The sequence below is a fragment of the Condylura cristata genome, unplaced genomic scaffold (genome assembly GCF_000260355.1).
Source record: "Condylura cristata isolate star-nosed mole 26May11 unplaced genomic scaffold, ConCri1.0 scaffold00022, whole genome shotgun sequence".
In the NCBI taxonomy this organism is placed as follows: Eukaryota; Metazoa; Chordata; class Mammalia; order Eulipotyphla; family Talpidae; genus Condylura; species Condylura cristata.
In genome coordinates this window covers 10,898,097-10,920,016 of record NW_004567123.1, presented here as the reverse complement: position 1 = coordinate 10,920,016, position 21,920 = coordinate 10,898,097, and the positions used below count along the sequence as shown (strand labels likewise).

General features: G+C 37.5%; 1 protein-coding gene across 1 annotated transcript; it reads left to right on the top strand.

Moving 5' to 3' along the window:
• The first annotated feature begins 11,194 nt into the window (after positions 1 to 11,194).
• On the top strand, positions 11,195 to 20,284 carry BTBD3 (BTB (POZ) domain containing 3). Its single transcript, XM_012728350.1, has 4 exons — positions 11,195 to 12,094; positions 12,601 to 12,691; positions 13,237 to 13,355; positions 16,317 to 20,284. Exons 1-4 carry the CDS (start codon positions 11,685 to 11,687, stop codon positions 17,347 to 17,349), a joined length of 1,653 nt encoding a protein of 550 aa, XP_012583804.1. The 5' UTR covers positions 11,195 to 11,684; the 3' UTR covers positions 17,350 to 20,284.
• Positions 20,285 to 21,920: the final 1,636 nt, after the last annotated feature.

The following is a 21,920-nucleotide window of genomic DNA, read 5'->3' as shown; positions in this document are numbered from 1 at the left end:
TCCTAGTTAGCCCACGTTTCTCTTTGGATGTGTGAATATCTAATACATTAAAATTTTAGAGTTCTAATGAAGCAAATCTTGCTTTAAGCATGTGGGGACTTGCATTAAGTCGAACTTAGTATTTCATTTGGACTAGCTGAAGACGAATGCAGTATTATAAAATCACATTTATGCTTAGATGTGTTTGGGAGAGCCTCAGGACACATTTAATAGATGACGAGGTTTTTCACCACTGTTCTGTATATAAACTTGCATCTCAGCTAGAAACATAGACTTCAGCCCCAAAACATTCTACAAGACCACTAACACTCTATAAATGAAATATAGTGATAATGTTTGAGAACCAGCTGTATGTGTGGTATTGTTAGCTCTGGTTGGGAGTTCGGAAGCTGTGGCCCTCTGGAACTCTGTCTAATCAGACAATGTGAGGAAAGATGGAATGTGAAAAAGTGCCCTATGAAGAGTCTGGAAGTGGTGGGAAACCTCCCTTGTGGAGTCTTTGACTGCATTGTGAAAGATGGACAGGCTTCTGATAAGGGAGGATTGTGGGGAAGGAAGGACAGTAAAGCTGGTAAGAAACGATGGTTTCACTTGCAATGCAGGAATGATCCTGTCATGGAGATCCAGAATGCATTGCAAATCATGTGGCTTCCTCTCTGGGAAAGTAAGACAGGATTTCTTCTCTTGTTCCTGGGGAGATGCATTGACCTTACTGGCATGCTAGTAGAATGGTAGTGACCATCCTCATTTCACATGGTAGCCTCTTTAAGAAGAACAGCCTAGAAGAGTGGCATATCTTTGGCCATATGCCACGAATAACTAATCTTTTGGTAATGGTATATTTGAAGTTTTATGAGAGAGTTACCTTAAGCAAACACTGATAGCAACCAGGTTTCTTTGTTGAACTCTCAGTGTGGGTCATGGCATCCTTAAAATTGGCTGGTGAAATGCTTATGTGGAGACCTGAGTCATGTAAATTTTGATCATCCTGTTCAGAGAGATTTTCTGCTCTTCACTGGCCTGGTTCCAGTCATCATCATTATTACCCTGTATCAGTATGAATGAGTTCATGTAGCTGTTAACTGTGGTGAAATGGTTATTTCTTGATGTGCTATTAAAGAAACAAACAAAAAAATCAGTTGCTTACTGTTGAGGTGATAGTTTTTGAAGATATATTTTGGCTTGAGTTATACCTATAATCTACTTATTACAGGTGCAAATGTAAATACTGGCTGGCTGTGATGCAGAATTGGAAAGTGGGGAGACCTATTTAAGAACTTATCTACGTGGGTGTGCTTAACTTTCTAAGTGAGACCTTTTTGGACATTATTTAAGAACATTTATATTACTGGCCTACTTATATAGTAGTTCTTAATTTTTTTTTTTTAAGATTTATTTGTGCATATAGAACTGGGGTACAGGCCAGAGGTGCAGGGGTGGTGAGAGGCTTCTCCAGAGACAAGTGGGGGGCAGAACCAGCAGATGGAGGAAGTACACTGCTGGGGGGAGCAGTGGGCAGGTCAGGAGAGGTATGCGTACCATGTGGACCATCTCCAGGGCAGGGGGGAATCGAACTCATGTGGAAGAGGCTTTGCTTTTTAGTGCTGTGCTTTAACCCTTTGCACCACCAGGGAGGGCCCATTCGTAGTTCTTAATTTTTAAAAAAACTTACTGAAAATTACCTTATTTTCTTATTTCTGGCATGTGTACTCAAGCTACGTATAGAACCACCTCAACTTCTGTTTCAACAACAACTTGAGATACTAAAGTAAAAAGGGAGGGAGTACTCTCTCTCTGTCATGTGATTATTTACTGCAGCAAATGGTGCATTTGCTTGCATCCTGGGAATACCACTTGGTATTGATAAAGTTATGCCAACATTTATAGTACAATGTCCATTTATATTATCTTTATCACAGCATGTTGGAAGGGTGTGGATAGTATATTTTTCCAGCTAATTAAAAATAGCATAAAATGGATTTTTTTTTTAGTTCAATCTTAGAACATAATTTACTTCGAGTTTTTGTCAGAAACTGGTTTGTGTAATAACCTTCTGTCATAGGCTTCTGATTCTGTTTGGATTTTTTGTTAGGCAATATTTTTGTGACTCAGTTTGGAATTAAGTATTTTTCATTTTCATTTGGTAGTCTTTACTATATTGAGACATTATAAATTGGGTGTGGAGATGCCATATAACTTCACATGTGTTTGCATTTCCCATAGCATGATTTCTGTCTGTGTAGCAGATCTCTTGTTTTTATATCTTGTATTGTTTATTTAAAGTAACTATTTCATTTCAATCATGTACATTGTAAAAATGAAGGTGTGTCATTCATTCAATAGCAAATAATTGAGGCTCTTTGTGGATGTGTATCTTATGATGATCAAACACAAAATTGATAATTGTGTCTTTTCTGTGTGGTTATGCTAAAGTAAGAAACGAAAGGATTTTTTTTCTCCATGACCTTGCCATTACCAAATCTGTCTTACTCATTTTATAGTCATAAAAATTTTGAATCTGGGTAAAAGATCCTAAGATGATGGCCTAAGGCTTAAGTTTTAGCCTGAGTTCAATCCCCAGCCAGGCAGATGACACAGACATGGTGCAGCAGACCTCTTTTGTCTAACCCATTGCTGCTCACCTTAGTATTTCAGTCAGTCCACCTATTCTGCTTCTCACTCTGTCTTTGGTGAATTCTTTCTCTTCCCCACTCCCATGCTCTGGCCTACACGTACCCAGTTCTTCTACAAACCTAATATTTTTTTAAAAAATTAAATATAAGGTAATTAATGTCCTTGCTTTAGGTATTAGGTGGTAATAAATTTAAAGATTTATTTATGCATACAGAACTGGGGTACACGCTAGAAGTGCAAGGGTGGTGAGAGGATTCACCAGAGCCAGAGTGGGAAGCAGAACAGGCAGACCAATAAAGTACACTGCAGAAGGGAGCAGCGGGCGAAACAGGAGAGGTCTGCTCTGTCATGTAGATCACCTCCCTTGCAGGAACTTGCAGGAAAACAGCGAGGGCCAACTTCACAGTGCTGCACTTTAACCTGTTGGACCATCAGGGAGGGCCCAAGGTGGTAATAAATTAAAAGAATTGGAGACTAATATTTCTTTCTAAACACCCTTGAGTGATTAAGGGCATAGCATACATTTAGATGACCTATATTTAGGAATCTTTTTTATTTTGCACAACTCCTTCACTAAGACTTCTGGATGTTGGGGAAATGATCTATAGCATTTACCCCACTAATAATCAGGACTGATACAGAATATCTGGTGATTTGAGGATTGTCTGGATTTATCCATGTGCTCACTAGAAAAGGGTAAATTTCCCAAATAGAACAAGTCACTATTTGCTTAAGTATACATATAAACAAAGAACACCTTTGGATTTTAAATGATGTGATTCTGAAAATATTTCTAATTACTATCTCCCTATTATAAGGGGGAAAATCACCAGCCAAAGTAAAAAATATTTATAAAAAAATGTTTCCCTTTGCCTTAAACAGCTTTTTCCTTCTTTAAAGCTAACAATCCTGGAGAAAGCCACAGCAGTGATTGTGTTGTGCCATTCTAACTTTTTAAATAGGATTAATAACTTGGATCAGAAAGTAGTACCCCATTGGACCAAGGAGCTAACATAGCACAGCAGACCTCTCCTGTCTCGCCCCCTGCTCCCCTCAACTGCCTTTCCTGCTCCCCACTTAGTCTCTGGTGAATCTTCTCCCCTCCCCTCCTTACCTCTGGCTTATACCCCTTTTCTTGTATGCATAAATAAATAAATACTTTAAAAAATGAAATACTACCTGAATTAACAGGTTTCTACTAATGAGTTTTGTGTACATGGACAGTTGTGTGGCATGAGAAAATGTTAGAAATGCCTTAAATTAAAACTGTAACTCTTAGCCAGTCTGAGAAATGGAAATTCTCTTTCTGGAATTTCCATTTAGTCTTTCTACCATATCATTGGTTGTCATAGTAGCAGTCTCAATTGAGAATTGTGATTATATATGACTATTTGATGAGAGCTCAATTATTCTAATGTAGTTCAGAGTTCTGAGTCACATCTTGCCAGGGAATAAAGAACCAACCTATGGTAGACCTTCCTTTATTTCTGTTCATAAAAAAGGGGTATTTATTTCCCTGACAGTGGGTATCATCGGTTACAAGACATGACCATTATTTTATGTACCAACAAAGAAAGAAAAAACATCAGCCTAATGGTTACTCCCATGAGATGTCATCAGTTATAAAAATGCAACCCAATTTCAGAAAATGGGGACAGGAGAAAAAAAATCTTGCAGTTAATAAAATAGGGTATGTGTGTGTGTGTATGTATCTACACATATAGATACATGTACACATATATCTAGATGCATATATACATGTAATACATACACACAAAAATCACACACATACATCTCTATATATAGATGGACATATATACATGTAAATACAAATACATATATGCACATAGTTTTAGTTGGATATTGGTCATAATCATAAGATGTAAAGAAAAGTATAAATCATTATTTTTGCCAGACAGATACAATTTGTTTAATCCTAGAAGTCTAGAATTAGATTTAAGAGATTATGTAGTTACCACTTAAACACTTGAGGAAATTTACTGAAACTGTGAAGAGCATGTAAAAATTAGCAGTTGGTTGTCTTGATAATAACCAAAGTATTTTAAATTTTACTAAAAATCCATAATAATGTTCATTTAAATAGTTATTTTTAGAGTACTGTGATAAGTCTTATGTGTTTCTTTTCACTATCACTTCATTGAAGTGATAGTGAATAATTTAGGATTTGGACAAGTTGTTTAGTATTCCAAAGAAAGGTGTATGCAGACACAACTATTATCATCAAATACCATGTTAAATGCCATATGGAATATTAAAAAGAATCATTACTGCTGCCTTCAGAGATTTGTCACATTCTACCTGCGAACATTTCTGTCAAATTTAAAATACAGTTTAAGATTCACTAGAACTCTGTGTGGTAAAAAGGGGGTGACTTAGCAGTACTGTCCATGAACCTCATCCTTCTCACCTACATTGCATTTGCTTCTGGAATTCATTATTGAGAGACACCAAATTGAGTTGCTAGAATAGACACTGTTGGACGGACTGCTTGCAGCTTTGGGTTCTCTCCAGAGGTGGGTACAGCAGGGCAGTTGCCAGTTTCATAGAGGGGCAAAGTCCAGTGGACACCTTACCTGGAACATTGGTTCCAGGTGCAGATTTGGGCATTGGGTGAGGCCTGATCACAGTGCACAACCGAGTTTTGATTATTGAGGTTCACCTGCAAGATCCACAGCAACCTGGACCTGCTTGACCAGTGGGTGGGGCCGGAGCAAGCCTGCAGATGGGATGTCAGTAGCTATGATGGGTGGAAGATTACAAGGGCAGAGAGCCAGGTAAATCTTTGGGTTTTTGTGTTTTTGGAAGATTGTATCACAAATATTTCCTGCTTTGGGTACACCTGCTACTAATAGTGAAAATTTATCTTTGTAGAATGTTTTCAGCTTCTATCGAAGTGTTTTCACAGATTTGTAATCTTGAATTCACAGTAAACCTGAAATTGACTAGTTGGATATAATTACCCCATTTGGCAAATGAGGTTCACATATACTAAGTAACTAGTCTTAAGGTCACTTGTCACTGACTCTTGTTTTTTCACTGTACCAGCCTACCCATTGCTTCACTTCACTCCCTATTTATTTCCATATTTAGAAAGCACAAAGTCTGTTTTCCAGCAGCTGATGCTATCTTTAGGGATAGCCAGCATTTTGTCTTTTTCTTCCCTCCCAAATCATAAGTGTAACTTCTGCTCCATATTGAAGAGGAAAATAAGCAAAAACAAAACACTATTCCATCACAACTTGTGTGGTTAGATTACCCTCCTCTGTTTGGTTCTAGCATTGTTATTGATAAAAATTGGTACGCATTTCTTCAGTCCACCCTGCCTTGTCTAAATCTCAGTTAACCTCACTACTGTAGTTTTATGTAGATGTTTTATAAGAAACCAAATACAAGTCCAGACAGGGAGTCTAGAGTTAGACAAGTTAAACAAGAGTTGCCAGCATTGCTAGTTGTTGACATAAAATTTGCCTGGTTTTCTAACTTTCATTTTGCCTCTTTTGTTTTTCAACAGCTTCCTCATGGTTTTTAGTACTTTTTTATGTACCTTCAGATTATATTTTTTCTTCATTTCTTTCCAAAAAGTCTTCCCAGCATTCTTTCTCAAAGAGTGCAAAGTATGGTTTGCATCTCTGGAATTTTGCACATATGCTTTCTTTAAAGTTGTTTAGAAACATGAAGATAAAATGAGGAGTATGTGATGGGGTAATTATTGCAGATTAAAATTACAGTGAGTTGAATAGATAAAAATGGGCAGGCAGTCAGGAAATCTGCATCCTAGCACAGACTTTGCCCCATAACTTAATAACTATAGACTTTTTTTTTTTTTTTTAGGAAATCCCTTAGTCTTCTGGACATCTAACTGCCATATCTGTAAGATAGTACTGCATTAAATAGTTTCCAGAGTCCCTATTAGTTCAAAACCTCATTCAAATCCCCAAATCGAATGGCTATACAAGATTCTATTAAATTCAGTACATCTGGCAAACCTTAAGTGCTGAAGAGTATGATCTGAGCAAGCTTAACTTTTGTTGGAAATTTTGTAATTATTGGGAATTGAGTGAAAAGAGATAAAGAAGATTGAACTTTGTGAAAATTATAAAAACCATCTGAAACTCACTATTATTATCTAATCTTTTAAGTGTGATTGCTAATCTTGTTCACCATTGTATGCCCAACACATAACATATAGCAGGATCAGCATATTGTATACTTTTGAGAATATTTGAATGAAAAATTGATGGACTTTTTGACCTAGTTACCTCATTAGGACAGGTTAACCATGTCTCACAATAGCTCTAAAATACAGGAGGTATAGTAACAAGGGATACAATTCTAGCTGGAAAGGAATTTTAGTGGTAAAATGTGACAGAGGTCATAAAGGGTGATATCCTTTATAACTTTGTGATTCAGTTGAAAATTTCCTCAGTAACAGACTAAATAAATAGGATTTTAACTATATTTATTTTTAAGTAGGGGGAGAAAGAAACTTATTTTTATTTAATGAAATAGACTGTAGAAATGAAAGCAGAGAATAGAATTATATACATACTTCATATATTCAAATCAAACTTAGATTTTTATAACTTTTTATTGTGTTCTGGGTCATGGGTTACTGTGAAAGATAGGTAACAATTATGATTTCTCTTTTTTCCAGAAAAAAGAAACACACATTTCTGATTTTTTGTGTAAGTTGAGGGGTTTAACCATTGGCTCAAGTAAATAGTTGTACCCTTGTGGTCTTCCTCACCTAGTGTCTCTTAGCCCAAGTCTTCATAGAAATGGATCCTGGGATACTAAACCTTAAAGAGTCCTTAGAAATAATTCTAGACCCATGTTATCTAAATTGTGGTCATGAAATCAATGGGATAAATCATGACCAATATTAAGAAGAAAAGAAAAAGAATAAGACTGCATTTTTAGTATGCTGAATGTTTTATTTTGTACACTTTTTATATGTTTCTATGTGTGAGTTTATGTATTTTGGAGTAGTGAATCAAAATATAAAATGCATTTCTTACTGAATTGAGAGTAAGATAAATTTCAGAAATACTCATCTGTTCCCAGTGAACCTCCTCATTTTGTAGCTGAGAAAACTGAGGTCCTTAGAGGCTAAATGCTTTATTTAAACACACCTCCACCCCACCCCCATAGACTTAAGTGTCCTGGCCATGACTGAAGCAGCTAATTGTACTGTGTCACCATGCTAATTTTTTAAACAGAATTTTGAAGTAGATTATTTAAAAATATTAAGTGGTTCATACTTGCCATTTTTAGGCTCTTAGGCTTTATGCTCAAACTAAATTAGATAATTTTGAATTATTTGCTTGTTCATTTGATAATTGAATGCAAAATACAACACCGTGGTTCACACTAGATTGTTATAACTCTAACATTCCTTATTTTTATGAGTTTTTCAGACATGAATGTCACACAAATTACCTAGTAGATATTGTTAAAATGTAGATTCTGATCCTAAATCTGACAGAGATTATGGGTTTCTAAAAGATTCCCAGGAGATGCTGTTGCTGCTTCTTGTGCCACTTGCAGTAGCAAGGACCTTCATTACCTGCTTTATTACTACCATGGTGAGAAAAGGTAGCTCTTGGAGTCGTTTTCCATTGTCTTGATTTTTCATGCTTTTCAAATTAACTATAAAAATTAAAATGTCTGCTTTTAAAATTTGCATTGCTTTCTGTGGCCCTGTTCAGGGCTTTATGTTCAGCCCTGTTGTTCATCTCCACATACATGATTTATGCACGACTATTCTAGTTTATTGTGATTTGGTGCTACTTCATTTAAATAGTATTTTCAAGATTTTCCACAAAAACTGCTTTTCCAAATAACTGAAGTCTTTAATTTTGAAAAAAAAAAAACCTTTTCTAAACTGCACTTTTATTTTTCAAACTGTTTCATGCACAGTATTTACTTTTTTATTGTAGTGGTGTAAGAGCAGTGCTTTTGGAAACTTTCTTGAAGAGTGTGTTGCACTATGAAATGAGTGGAAACTACAAAAACTTCTAAGTTATGTGTTGTTTTTTTTTTGTTTTTTAAAGATTTATTTATTTATGTATACAGAATTGGGGTACAGGGCAGAGGCTCAGGGGCAGCGAGAGGCTTCACCAGAGACAGAGTGGGGAGCAGAACAGGCAGATGGACGAAGCACACTGCTGAGGGGAGCAGTGGGCGGGCCAGGAGAGGTCTGCTGGGCCAGGAGAGGTCTGCTGCGCCATGTGGTCACCTCCCGGGCAGGCGGGAATCAAACTCATGCGGAAGTGGGTTTAGCTTCTCAATGCTGTGCTTTAACCCGCTGCGCCACCCGGGAGGGCCAGGTTTTTGTTTTTAAGATTTACTTATTTATGTATACAGAATTGGGGTACAGACCAGAGATGCAGGGGTAGTGAGAGGATTCACCAGAGACAGAGTGGGGAACAGAACAGGCAGATCAACGAAGTACACTGCTGAGGGGAGCAGCTGGTGGGTCAAGAGAGGTTTGTGGTGCCATTTGGATCACCTCCAGGGCAGGGATCTAACCTATACTGAAGTGGCTTTTAGCTTCTCAGTGCTGTGCTTTAACCCTTTGAGCCACCAGGGAGGGCCCCGCTTGTCGGCTTTTTATGCTTTTTTCTATTTTGTCTGTTCACCTGCCAGTTACAGTTTGACTGCCTCAAAGAATCTCTTTCCGTTTACATTCGAATTGATCACTTCTGACCAGAAGAGGAGATAGAGCCAGATACTAGGTTTATTAGAAATACTCTGGGATTAACCCCAGTCAGAAGGACCTCCCTGTCATGGAACTTTCCTAGGAATATTCTCATCAGAAAGCACAGCAGAAGCTGAACAGGAGAGAAACCCTTTGGTTTTAATTGCATTCTAAGTAGTTAATTCACTGAAACACATTTGTTTCTTCATGCTTCTCTCTCTGGGCTTTTAAAAGCAGTTTCTAGATCTCTTCTTGTGTTGACGTGTTTGAAGGCAGTTTTTTTTATTGAATTTTTATTTTTTTTAATGGAGGTAGTGGCTTACAAACACTTTATATGGTTTAGGAGGTATAGATTCACATGTCTTCAAAAGTTGCTACACCATGCCTACCAAACAAACCCCAAAAATCCACCACCTGAAGGCAGTTTGAAGTTTGTGTATACGTGCTTGGTGTTAGCCCTGTGAGTGGGAAGAGTTCATTGTAAGAAATCAGGAACCCTGCTTGCAGCATCATACAAAATAGGCACAGTAACCTGTGCTAAAGATTCCGGTTCTCTTGCACAGACTGTATAGTAGTGGCTTTGTAAACAATATAATGATGACAATAAAGAAGATATTCTTTGGTTTTATTTAGTGACTTTGGGTCCCAGGGATTTGAAGTCTGATTTTTGTAGTGTTGTCTTAGATAATTAGCTCTAATAAGTACAGTTCTGTTTTGTTGATCCCTTACTCTGTCAGCTCTCATTATTCAGTGGATGTTATGCAACACACAAGGTTGTTGTCAGGATGGTGCATTAGATTGGTAGGGGATAGTAAATGGCAGCCATCCTTTGAACAAATGAAAGTGATCTAAATAGATAGGGGTGAGACTAAATCTCATTAGTCCCTCTTTAGAAATAAATAAGCATGTGTGGCACCTATAGCAGGTGTTTCTGTTTTTTTCTTACTCAGAGGTGGAAATGGTTGATGGATTTACATTTATACGAACCACTTAGTGTTTTCTCTGATCCAAAACAGAGAGACTCTGTTTGCACTCTTAACTTGTCCATATGAGAACATTTATCATGTTGGATAGTATTATTAGTTTCATGTTGGAAGTCATGGATTATAGTCTTTAAAATTATGACAGGTCTAAATGTAGCTATAACACTTAGGTTAGCTCTTGAGATCCTAAACAAGGCCTCCTCTGACTTTTTTTTAAAGTGAATTACAGCCTTTAAACACATTACCAGATTTTTTTCATTTGAATCTTATTTGTACATCTTGAATTTGTCTGTGTTTCATTGTCTTTTGGTATATCAGTCTACTGGTATAATCTTAGTCTAATTAACAGTGTTTTGTGGTCTGGAACTCCTGTCAAAGATCATTAAAAGAGCTTGAAAGCATTGGAAGGTAAATGAACACATGACCTCGTCTCTTATTTTGCCTAAATTATAACTTGCATTCAAAGAGACTGGAAAAAAAGAAAAGAAAAAGAAAATTCCCATTAAGCTATAACTATTTAATATGGTGTTGCTGTTCATATCTCTTTTAGATGGTAGAATGGAGGATTTTGTTTGAAATATTTAAAAGGAAATGCTGCTGGGATACAGATTTTACTAGAAATACACTTTAGAATCAGTTCTAACTCTTTGTTAACTGATACTGCTTGTTTTACTGGAGAAATAAAAATGTAAGTGTATTGGAGAAAATCTTTGAGCATAAATGCATCCTTTCCTGTTTGCAAATGTATTTCATAGGTTGTTTATCTTATTTAAATATACAGTAATACAGCAGACAAGAGAATGCAACTGCTGTTCCTTTAACATCAGAACTATGCACGTTACAATAGGTGTCACTGTTTTGCTTGGTCCAATCATGATTGGTGACTTCAGCTATTGGCTCTGAGCACAGGCTGTCTGACTCCATCTGCAGGGCTGTAATACCTACTCTCCCCGATCCATTCACCACACAACTTCAGCCGGCTGAACAGACTCTCGCAGCTCCAGCACATCTTGCTAACCTAATTCAGAAAACAAGTGCTACGGCTCTCTGCTTGTCATCTTTGCTCAGTGTAGCATTTTCAGCTTATCTAGAAAACTGGGTTATTTTTATGAGCGAAGAAGAGAAACAGGAATCATGATGGGGATGTACTTAACAGACCCAGTACTGGATAAAACTTAAAGCCAGTTTCTATTCAACATAGTGAAAAGGTCACCTTGCCTGACTGAGGAAAGAAGCAAAATATCAGCTTGCTGGTTTCTGTTAACATCCTAGCTGTGCTAAGCTCTTTTGCTTGATGTTTGTATCAATTTTTGGGATATCTGGTTATAAAGAGAGACACTGTACTCATGGTAGATGACAAGGAAAAGAACATGAAATGTCTCACCTTCTTCTTGATGCTTCCAGAGACGGTAAAGAACAGGTCTAAGAAAAGCACGAAGAAAACAAATACCAGCAGTAGTAGCAGCAGCAGCAGCAGCAGCAGCAGCAGCAGCAGCAGCAGCAGCAGCAGCAGCAGCAGCAGCAGCAGCAACAGCAGCAGCAGCAGCAGCAACAGCAAGTTGCCCCCAGTTTGTTATGAAATAATTACCTTGAAGACTAAAAAGAAGAAGAAGATGGCTGCTGATATATTCCCCCGTAAAAAACCAGCCAACTCCAGCAGCACCACTGTCCAGCAGTACCACCAGCAAAATCTTAGTAACAACAACCTTATTCCAGCCCCTAACTGGCAGGGTCTTTATCCCACCATTAGAGAAAGGTAAGTGCTGGACCAGCGTGTTTACTTTAAAAGTTTTCCTGTGTTGAAGTTTCAGCTTTTGCTGAAACCTGTAATGTATTTTAATGTAAATCTGTGTTTCCTCTTTTCCCAGAAGCTTTATTGGTAATGGAAAACTGTCTTGTATCTTTTCCAAAACAGTACAGCTGTTTTCCTCCTAGATAAAAATGTTTTTGCAAGCTGTAACATTTAAGTGACAGGGCTGTGTCTGTGAGCCATAGAAGATAGAAAGCTTTTGTCTTTTAGCCTAAAGAAAAGTTTGAATAACTTTTTTTTTTTTTTAAACTTTAGTTGTTTCCCATGTGTTTGCAATGATTACAACCACAGTTGTTTAGTTGGAATCTTTAGTTGTAGTTTTACCCTAAAGTTAAAAAACTGTTGCTTAGCTTTTGAATCTTTTGTGGGTTTTTTTGTTGTTGTTGTTGTTATTGGGAGGGAGGCATCAAAAATGTTGGTGCTGTGGATTAATGAATTGCTTCTGTTTATAGAAATGCGGTGATGTTCAATAATGATTTGATGGCAGATGTACACTTTGTGGTTGGGCCACCAGGTGGGACTCAGCGGTTGCCAGGACACAAAGTAAGCAACAGCTGCATTACCGGTTTAGTCCTTAGATTTACAAAGAGGGACCCTCTCAGTAAGCCTGGAACTTGGGGTGGGCAGCTTGCCCATGGCAAGCAGTGCATGTTTCACCGGATCACAGAGAAAGCACAGCCTCGCCAAAAAGCCTGGGCTACACTAATTTTTTTTCTTTGTTTCTTTCTACCCTGCTTTATAATGCCACACAAAAAAAGTGCCCCCTTAACACTGTAGTCGTAGAAAGTTGTGATAGGCTGAGAAAGTGATATGTTGTTACTGTTTCTAAAATTAGATAAACCTTTATTGTATTTTCCCTATTTTGTGTTGAGAGAATTTGTATATTAATTACAAGCACAGAGACTGTGGTTTGTGTGAACATCTACCTAATACTTCATGATAACATAATCTGGACCATGGCTTTTTCAAAAAAGGTTCAGGTGTTCTGTATTTACCAAACCTGATAGCTTAGAGTTGTTTTTCTGGATTGATTTGCTGAAAATGCTCTCTTATTTAGTGCATGAAATAAGATTTCCCTTTCTCCACAGTATGTTTTAGCTGTTGGGAGCTCCGTGTTCCATGCAATGTTTTATGGAGAACTTGCTGAGGACAAAGATGAAATTCGTATACCAGATGTCGAACCTGCTGCTTTTCTTGCTATGCTGAAGTAAGCATCATTCCTATGTTTGGAAAGTGTTTGTTTATGCTGTATTTCTACTCTGCTGCTTGCACAGTAAAATATAAGTTCTATGAAACAGAAAAGCGAGGCTGATGAAGAAAGAGGGTGCTGCTTACCTTAGAAATGTGTCTGAAGAAAACTAGTATGCATCTTTGAGTGGAAGCTTGTAAAATGATGAGCGCATTTATAATTACTAACCTTGGCATGGGATTTAGGGGCAAGTGGCTTGTATAGTGATTGGATTTTTAAGGACCAACAATTAAAGACAAATAACTGTAATGTAGGCATTATCTGATAGAGCTTGCCGCTCTCTGAAGCTGGTATCTAAAGAAGTCTTTAAAGACATTGTTTTTTGCTTCATAATTACAGAAATCATACACCTTGTTTAAACGTTACTAGTTAAGGGATATTGAAGTTACCTAGGAGTTACAGAAGATACAAAAATCGTTATCCATTGAAATTGTACAATCTTTGTGCACATATATGTATACTTGCTCTTATGTAAAATGAGATACTGTTTCTCAAGACTAAGAGACTTTAATTTGATAGAAGAGAAATTTTTGAAAGGTAGGCGTGTTTTCTTACAGTTTCATTTGGATTTGTACTTTAAAACTCTTAACTGGTAATATAAAAGGTAAAGCTACAGGACACACATAGAAAAGTTTTCTATCTTGTGGATCCTTTTCAGCATTCAGTACATGTTAACCAGATAAATAGAATCTGCCTCTGTGACATGCATTGCTGCTAATCAGTATGGTAGTTTACCATGTCATTAAAATCCAGTAAGTATTCTGAATAATATTTATATGATTTGTATTAATCCTATTGTAGCATATTCAAAGTATATTAGACTTTAAGGTTATTTGTTGCTATAAGGATTTCAGTTCACTGCACTGAAATCAAATAGAGTGTTAAAAAAAATTATTGATTGGGCCAACAAGTTGGACAGTAATCCCACAAATGGTTAAAATGTCGGTATATATTGCCTACTGCCTACTGAAAAATAAACCCTGCAGTTAGTTTGGTACTTATATGTATTTAATTCTCTATGTGTATTAAAGTTTTAAAAATCTAATTGCTGCTGACTAGAACTTTCACAGTAAATGATAGGAAAATTAAAAATGCGAAGTGACAAAATACAAACTGATCTACCACATTTAGCCAACCTATGCTTTTTGTGACCTTTATAATTTTCCAGATTATAGAAGCCAATTTTACCTGCAAGGGCTTTTGTTTTATTTTTCCAGTGAAGTCAGCTTTGTATATTTGACATTGTTATCTATCACAGAGGAGACTGCTAACACTGGTTCAGCATTTTGGCTTCACTGCAGTCGAGTAGAATGTTGTGTCATTCATGATATATATAATTAGCAAACATGCCTAAGAATCAGTTCTGTTTCATCTAAGACCAAAGTCATTTGATTTGTCATCTGACAGTCATCTTTTCACATAAATGTGTTGCCTAGAACATCCTAATACAGCCTTGTAAATTTTACTGGCAACCCACGTGAAGTGGTAGGAATCAAAACGAAGTGAAGAACCGTCTGCTGTGGTGCCTTAGTTGATTGATATTATCAATGATTGCCTGAGATAGTGGGACCTAGGCTTTCCTTGCTCCAGCTTTGTGGGTGTTCAGCCAGTTTTCCTGGAAAAGGGGTAGCCAAAAGGGGGACAGAGTGCTCACTGTACAGTTTTAGGGTAGAGCTACAAAGTATTGACCATGTTCCAGAATCCTCCATCATCTTGGCGCTGGTCAGAGCATCAGTCAGCTGGCAGGCTGTTTTGTTAAACAGTCTTGCCAGTGGTGACTAGCTTACCCTATCAGAGAAGTGAAGGGGCTTTTGAGAATAAAAAATGCAGATTCTACCTGTGAGTGAAGGCATTTTTCTCATTGCCATCCTTATAGATTTGTACTCTTTCACAGATTCCACTGCTCATATGTTGTGTCACTGAGGAAAACTTCACAGCGATAACTAACCACTTCAGCTAGAAAAGTAAAAAGGTGTTATCAGTATATATATTTCACCTGATGTGGCTCACTGATCATCTCTTAGTCATTCATTGCAATCTAAGAGAAGCAGGAGCAGCAGATCACTACATTTTATATACCATTATGGAAGGCTGTCACCATCTCCAAAATACCAAAGTAGTATTTTACCCCCTGAAACAGGAAGATAGGAACATGTCACAGAAGCACACACATAGACCATATGTAAAGACTGTCGTTTAATTAAATGTGTCTGGAAATAATATATTTGTTAATTCTGAAATGGAAGGAAACTGTAGGGAAAAAGAAAAAAAAAAGCTTAAAAAAAAAAAAAGCCAAATACAAAACCATTGTTGGAGTCTGTGTAAAATTGACTGTTAGCTAAAAGGTAGTGTCCACATTCGTATTTGAAAATACATTGAAATTCGAACTACTTGAAACATTTTATTTACTAATAAGTTTTATTTTGTGTTTAGGAAAGAAATCTTAAGTCATACTTAGTTAATAACATCAAGTTACAGTCATTGTTAGCATTGAAGACATTTGCTCTTATCTGCAAAAAAAAATTAAGTAAAATTACATAGCAAGTTTTATTTTTTTATGTGTACACTATGTAATAGAATTTTGCTATTTTCTCTAATATTGACAGAATAATACAGTTCTTTTTCAGGCTGTTGCAGTGTCTTCTTTTTTTTTTTTTTCCTTGAGGAGATACTGAATTCAGCTTATAAAAGACTAGACTAACACCAAGTTAATGTCTTTAATTATACAAACTTATTACTGAATTGGAATTTTAATAATTTATGACTATATTTCATATTTCTTTAATTCTCAGTCATTTTTGTAATAAATATCACATAAGGTGGTTTTCTTGGAACTAACTTGAAAGTAGTTGTATCTTTTTTTGCTGGACGCGCTCGTTTTGTGAAATTTCATTTACATGCTCTGTGCTTTCTTTCAAGATACATCTATTGTGATGAAATTGACTTGGCTGCTGACACAGTGCTGGCCACTCTTTATGCTGCCAAAAAGTACATTGTTCCTCACCTCGCCAGAGCCTGCGTTAATTTCCTGGAGACCAGCCTGAGCGCCAAGAATGCCTGTGTGCTCCTCTCCCAGAGCTGCCTGTTCGAGGAGCCTGACCTGACACAGCGGTGCTGGGAAGTGATAGATGCTCAGGCTGAGTTAGCACTCAAGTCTGAGGGATTCTGTGATATCGACTTCCAGACACTGGAAAGTATCCTCCGCAGGGAAACTTTGAATGCCAAAGAAATTGTGGTTTTTGAAGCAGCTCTCAACTGGGCTGAAGTAGAATGCCAGAGACAAGACCTCGCTTTGAGCATTGAAAATAAACGCAAGGTCCTTGGAAAGGCACTTTACCTGATCCGCATACCCACAATGGCCCTGGATGATTTTGCAAATGGTGCTGCACAGTCTGGAGTTCTAACTCTCAATGAGACCAATGACATCTTCCTCTGGTACACTGCAGCCAAAAAGCCTGAGTTGCAGTTTGTGAGCAAAGCCCGAAAGGGCCTTGTCCCACAGCGCTGTCACCGGTTTCAATCCTGTGCCTATCGGAGCAACCAGTGGCGCTACCGGGGCCGCTGTGATAGCATTCAGTTTGCAGTTGACAAGAGAGTGTTCATTGCCGGCTTTGGGCTGTATGGCTCCAGCTGTGGCTCTGCAGAGTACAGCGCCAAGATTGAACTCAAGCGGCAGGGTGTTGTCCTGGGGCAGAACTTGAGCAAGTACTTCTCAGATGGCTCCAGCAATACCTTCCCTGTGTGGTTTGAGTACCCAGTGCAGATCGAGCCAGACACCTTCTATACAGCCAGTGTGATACTGGATGGCAACGAACTCAGTTATTTTGGACAAGAAGGCATGACGGAAGTTCAGTGTGGCAAAGTGACTGTCCAGTTTCAGTGCTCCTCGGATAGCACTAATGGCACTGGGGTACAGGGGGGGCAGATCCCTGAACTTATATTCTATGCTTGAAAATAGTGTGAGCTCTGGGGTGCATCTCTGGTTCCTACTTGCTTGATGCTTAGCTCATCTGCAGATATGTGATCAGTGCAGGTAATTTGTAATGAATGAAGCTGTAGGCAGTTTCTAATTTCTCTGAACCTTTTAATTATGTACAGGCAAAAAAATGCAGCATTCGGCTTTTAACTATATGCTTAAAAGAGCCAAGTTCTTGTTAAGGCTTTGTGGTTTTTAGAGTTGCGTCTATATACTTGGGGAGAGTTTGTGTTCTTTTCTGACTACCCTACTGACCTCCCAGTCCTGTTTCTCTTAAGAGAGTTTTTGGATCACCTCAGATTTCCATTACTGCTTCATTTTGACAAACTGAAAGAGGCCAAAATAAATAATGACAAGTTATTTTTAAATGGGACCCCTTCAAACTTCTTCCACCCCAAAAATACAAGCCTCAGTGTACAATTTTGAAAGAAGTTTCGCTTTGTAATAAGTAACAATTTAGAAAGACAGTAGTCATGTTTAGGTCTTATTTCCTTTTAAATATTTTATTTTGGGCATTGCTTTTTCTTGAATCTTAAAATTCACAAGGTTGTCATATTTTAGGCACTGAAGAGTATTGGTATAAAATTGGAAGGTGAGAAAATGAATCTTAAGGCCATGACTTTTGCTATATGCAGTTTCATATCCTTTCAGTTTAGAAAATGAAATACTGAAGTACAGACATTTTTTTTGGAAGTGACTAAACTGTGTTGCTACCAAAAATATTGCAGGCCTATTAACTTAAAAATTTTAAAGGAAACCTAAAGAAGTCCAAAACTGCAACAGTTTACTTGATGGAATATTAGAGTACACAGTTTGAAAAAGTCAAACTCTTCTCCCCACTGGCTTATAATCCCCACCATTTACTTGTTTTTTTGTTGTACTGTATAGAATTTTATTCCCTTTCCCCATTAAAAGAGGACCAAACAATTCTTTAGATGAATGGAATAATTAGTTTTGTAGCACTAAATGTTAATAAGATACTTATATTCCCTTTTTTCCCCCCCCAATCTGAACTATACTTCATCTGATCTACCTTGACCACATACTAGCTTCTTAGTTATAATTTTGTCTTGTTCCTGGACTGCTAGAATCTGCCCTTTGGCCATCTTAAAGTGCCAATATATGCCTGCAGGGTTTAAAAAGAATGGTCTGGAGTGACACCCTTTGGTTATACCTAACATCTGCTGCATCAGCACCACATCCAGCTTTCGTGTCTGTGCATATTGTAAACAGAGGAGGGAAATACTTATCCAAAAATTCTCCTTCAGTGATGGCTTGTGATAGTTCAGTGCTGTGACCCTGGTCGTGTCAGTGCATTCCCTTCCAGTTGAAGTTTCCATGTGTTTCTGGGCAGCCTCTCTGCTCAGTGTGCTCCTAAGTTGGCTTCCCCTGCCACCCAGAGTGTGGTCTCTGGCCACCTCCTTCCCCTGCTCAGCGAGCCTGAACTTGGCTTGTCTGGCGGCGGGGGTTAGTCCTGGGGTGGGTGTATGTGCGTGGGCATCCACGCGCGTGCACGTGCGTTTGCCAGCTCAGGAATGGTCTCCTCTCTGCTTGGCCAGTGGGAGGTGGGGCAGAAATGGTCCCCCTGCTGGCCCCAGCAAGGCCCCAGTGAGGGACTCCCTTATCTTATTCACTGTGCTTCTGGGCCGCTTTCCTATGAATGTGGGCTTGTTGCCTTTGGCCAGCTTCCCTGATGGAGGAGAACACTGGATTATAAGGAACTTCTTAATTACTTTTGCCATTACCTATGTCTGGTAGCATAGATGATCAAAAGCTGTTACTGGTGACGATAAATGAGTCCTCCCAGGACAACTTTCTGAAATCATCTAGTAATTATTTCTTATTAGGGAGATGACAGATAGTAGTTTTGGCAAAGCATCAATTACATATGGAACATTTCAATTAAAAAAAAATAACTTCACAAAGGATTTTGTTTGAAAATTAAGGTTAAATGTTTTAGTAATTCATAACTACCACACAAACTGGTGGGCTTGACACCTGATTAGAGGGCACTCATTTTTAAGCCAAAGGAGAAAAAGCTTGATTTAACGTTCATTTCATCATGTCAGATTGTTAATGTAAAGGTGGGTGTGACAACTTTAGACTAATGATTGTTCATCCAACTATAATGGTCATCACTGACCATTAGTGCTCCAATAGCCTCCTCCCCTACCCCACCCCCGGTGGCTAGGAAGCAGTGGGTAGAGCAGCCTCTGCATTGGGGGGAGGAGAACTTCACTTTATTTTAATTACAACTGCTTAAAAAAAAAAATGCATCTGTGACCTATTGGCTGGTACTGAGAACTGTGGGTTAAATTTGAAAATTATGTTCAGAAAGAATTTTTAATTTTAAGCTTTCTTCTGCATTTTCAGCCACATGGAATGAAAGCTAATGTGCTTCCTTTATTTTCTTCAGTAATCTCAAATTTTGTAGCTTTTAAAATTATTCTGACAAGGCAGGCAACTAGTGTATAAACACAACTTTATTAACAGGATACTCTGTAGATGCTTTTCCCAATGTATCTGGCAATCTTCGTTGTTGTTCATACTGGGGATCAATGGGGACGAGGCTAGCAGTTCTATGTAATGTTCTTTAAGCATACTTTTAATATAGTATTTAAGTAAATGGTCTAATTTCTACATAAATATTGCACTGAATGTCTTTTGTTTGTTTTGTTTTTTAAGGTGTTTAAATAAGCTTGGCTAATTCAAGACACTAGCCACTTGTGCATCAGAGTGCTTGAATTTAATAGCTTACAGCATTATTTATGAAGGAAAAATATATAAATATGAAGTACCTCATGTTGAATGTTATTGTACTGTATTTTTAATGTAACAGTGCAGATCTTGTTAGACACATGAATGTGTATAATCATGTTAAATGCAAATAAAAATAAAACTGGTTCATAGACTTGTTTTCCTTAGCATTTTTGTAGGTCCCTTGAAATAGTAAAAAATATTTTCTGGCACTTTTGGTGCCTCTACATTTTACAGAGGTGGTTTCCCAGAAGCATTTGTTTGTTTAGTACTCAGATTTCTGTGATCCATCAAGAAGTAAAAATTTGAGGCAAAAGCACAAGAAAACAATAAATATGTTAATTGTATTACTCAAAGCCTGACTGTTAAGTTAATGAGAAGGAATGAATGGATGAGTTTATATTCCATGGTGGAATTTGTGGTTGGCTGGCATTCTGATGCTGTAGTTAGTTGTAGATAATGTCAGGGGGTGCTGCTATTCAGTCACATGTAGCTGAAGATATGGTCAGTGTTACTTGTTCCCCTTGTGTTTAGTATTGGAAGTCTAGGAAAAAATACATGCCACATGAGAATTTTAAATATAATTTGTTTGTGAACAATGATTAATAATTTCCCCCATCAGGTCCATATATACATAAACATGCACATTCATATACAGTTAAACACATGCATTCATTTTTCCTTTGCAGCTTTCTGTTGCTTTTATAATAGAATTTATTGTGAAATTCTGTATATTTACTTTAACTTCATCTGCTCTGGGTTTGCTTTCTATAGTATACCTGCTCATAGGATTTTTGGAATTATTTCAAAGAATAGGAGAACTGGAATGCCCATTCACAACAGCTTAATTACAGATAAAGCCTGAATTGCAAAGGTCTTTAATCCAAGAGAATCTTAGCCATTATCTCTTTTCTGTTGCTACTTAAACTTAATCCCCACATGTTTGTTTTCAATATCCTGGGACAATTGGAAATCTCCTTTGTTGGGACTGGAGATCAACATGCTACTGAAATTACACTTTTTTCTGCTTGCCTGCGGATGCCATAGACTTAAACTGGGAGGAAAAAAAACAAACAAACTAGGAAGTAGGAAAGTATTCCTCAGGAATTAAATGGTATAAATCTCAGTGGGTAAAACAAGCAAGTGCCTAGAAACTGTGGTTATCTTAAAAAGTAGTTCTCCAGAACTTTGTGTGCTATTGAGATGCTTTAGAGGGAAGGTTAAATCTACTTTTGACTTCTACTTAACAATTTTTGACAATTTGAACATTTTTTTTTTTCTGATCCATTTACAATTATTGGCAAACAAGCCTTTGTTCAACATTTCATATTGTCTGACACCTTTTAGAATACATCAAACACTAAAACTAAAATGAAATAAATTTTTAAAAAGATTTTTTTTGTTTCCAAAATCTAAGTGAGTTCTGTTGAGAGTTTCTTATCAAGAAATCAGGAGATGAAAATATTTGTAAGAGGTGGTGAAGTTTGGCCTTTTACACACCAAGCAGTGTAGACAGCAACTGTACATCCATCTCTGAAGAAGCACTGGGTACATTTTCTTAGCTTGGGCATCTCCCTTTTCCTCTTCTGTACCTGCTTGAAGGGAAGACAGCGCAGAAAGTGTAATTCCCATTTACTTGGACCCTAACTATCCTCATACAGTGTTTTCTTTGCCTGTTTACTCATGTTGATCTGCGTAAATACTAGCAGATGCTGCTATTTTATATTGCCATCTATAAAGTTCCTAACCTCAAGACAGGTAGATAAACAAAACACCCATTCTTTGTCAAA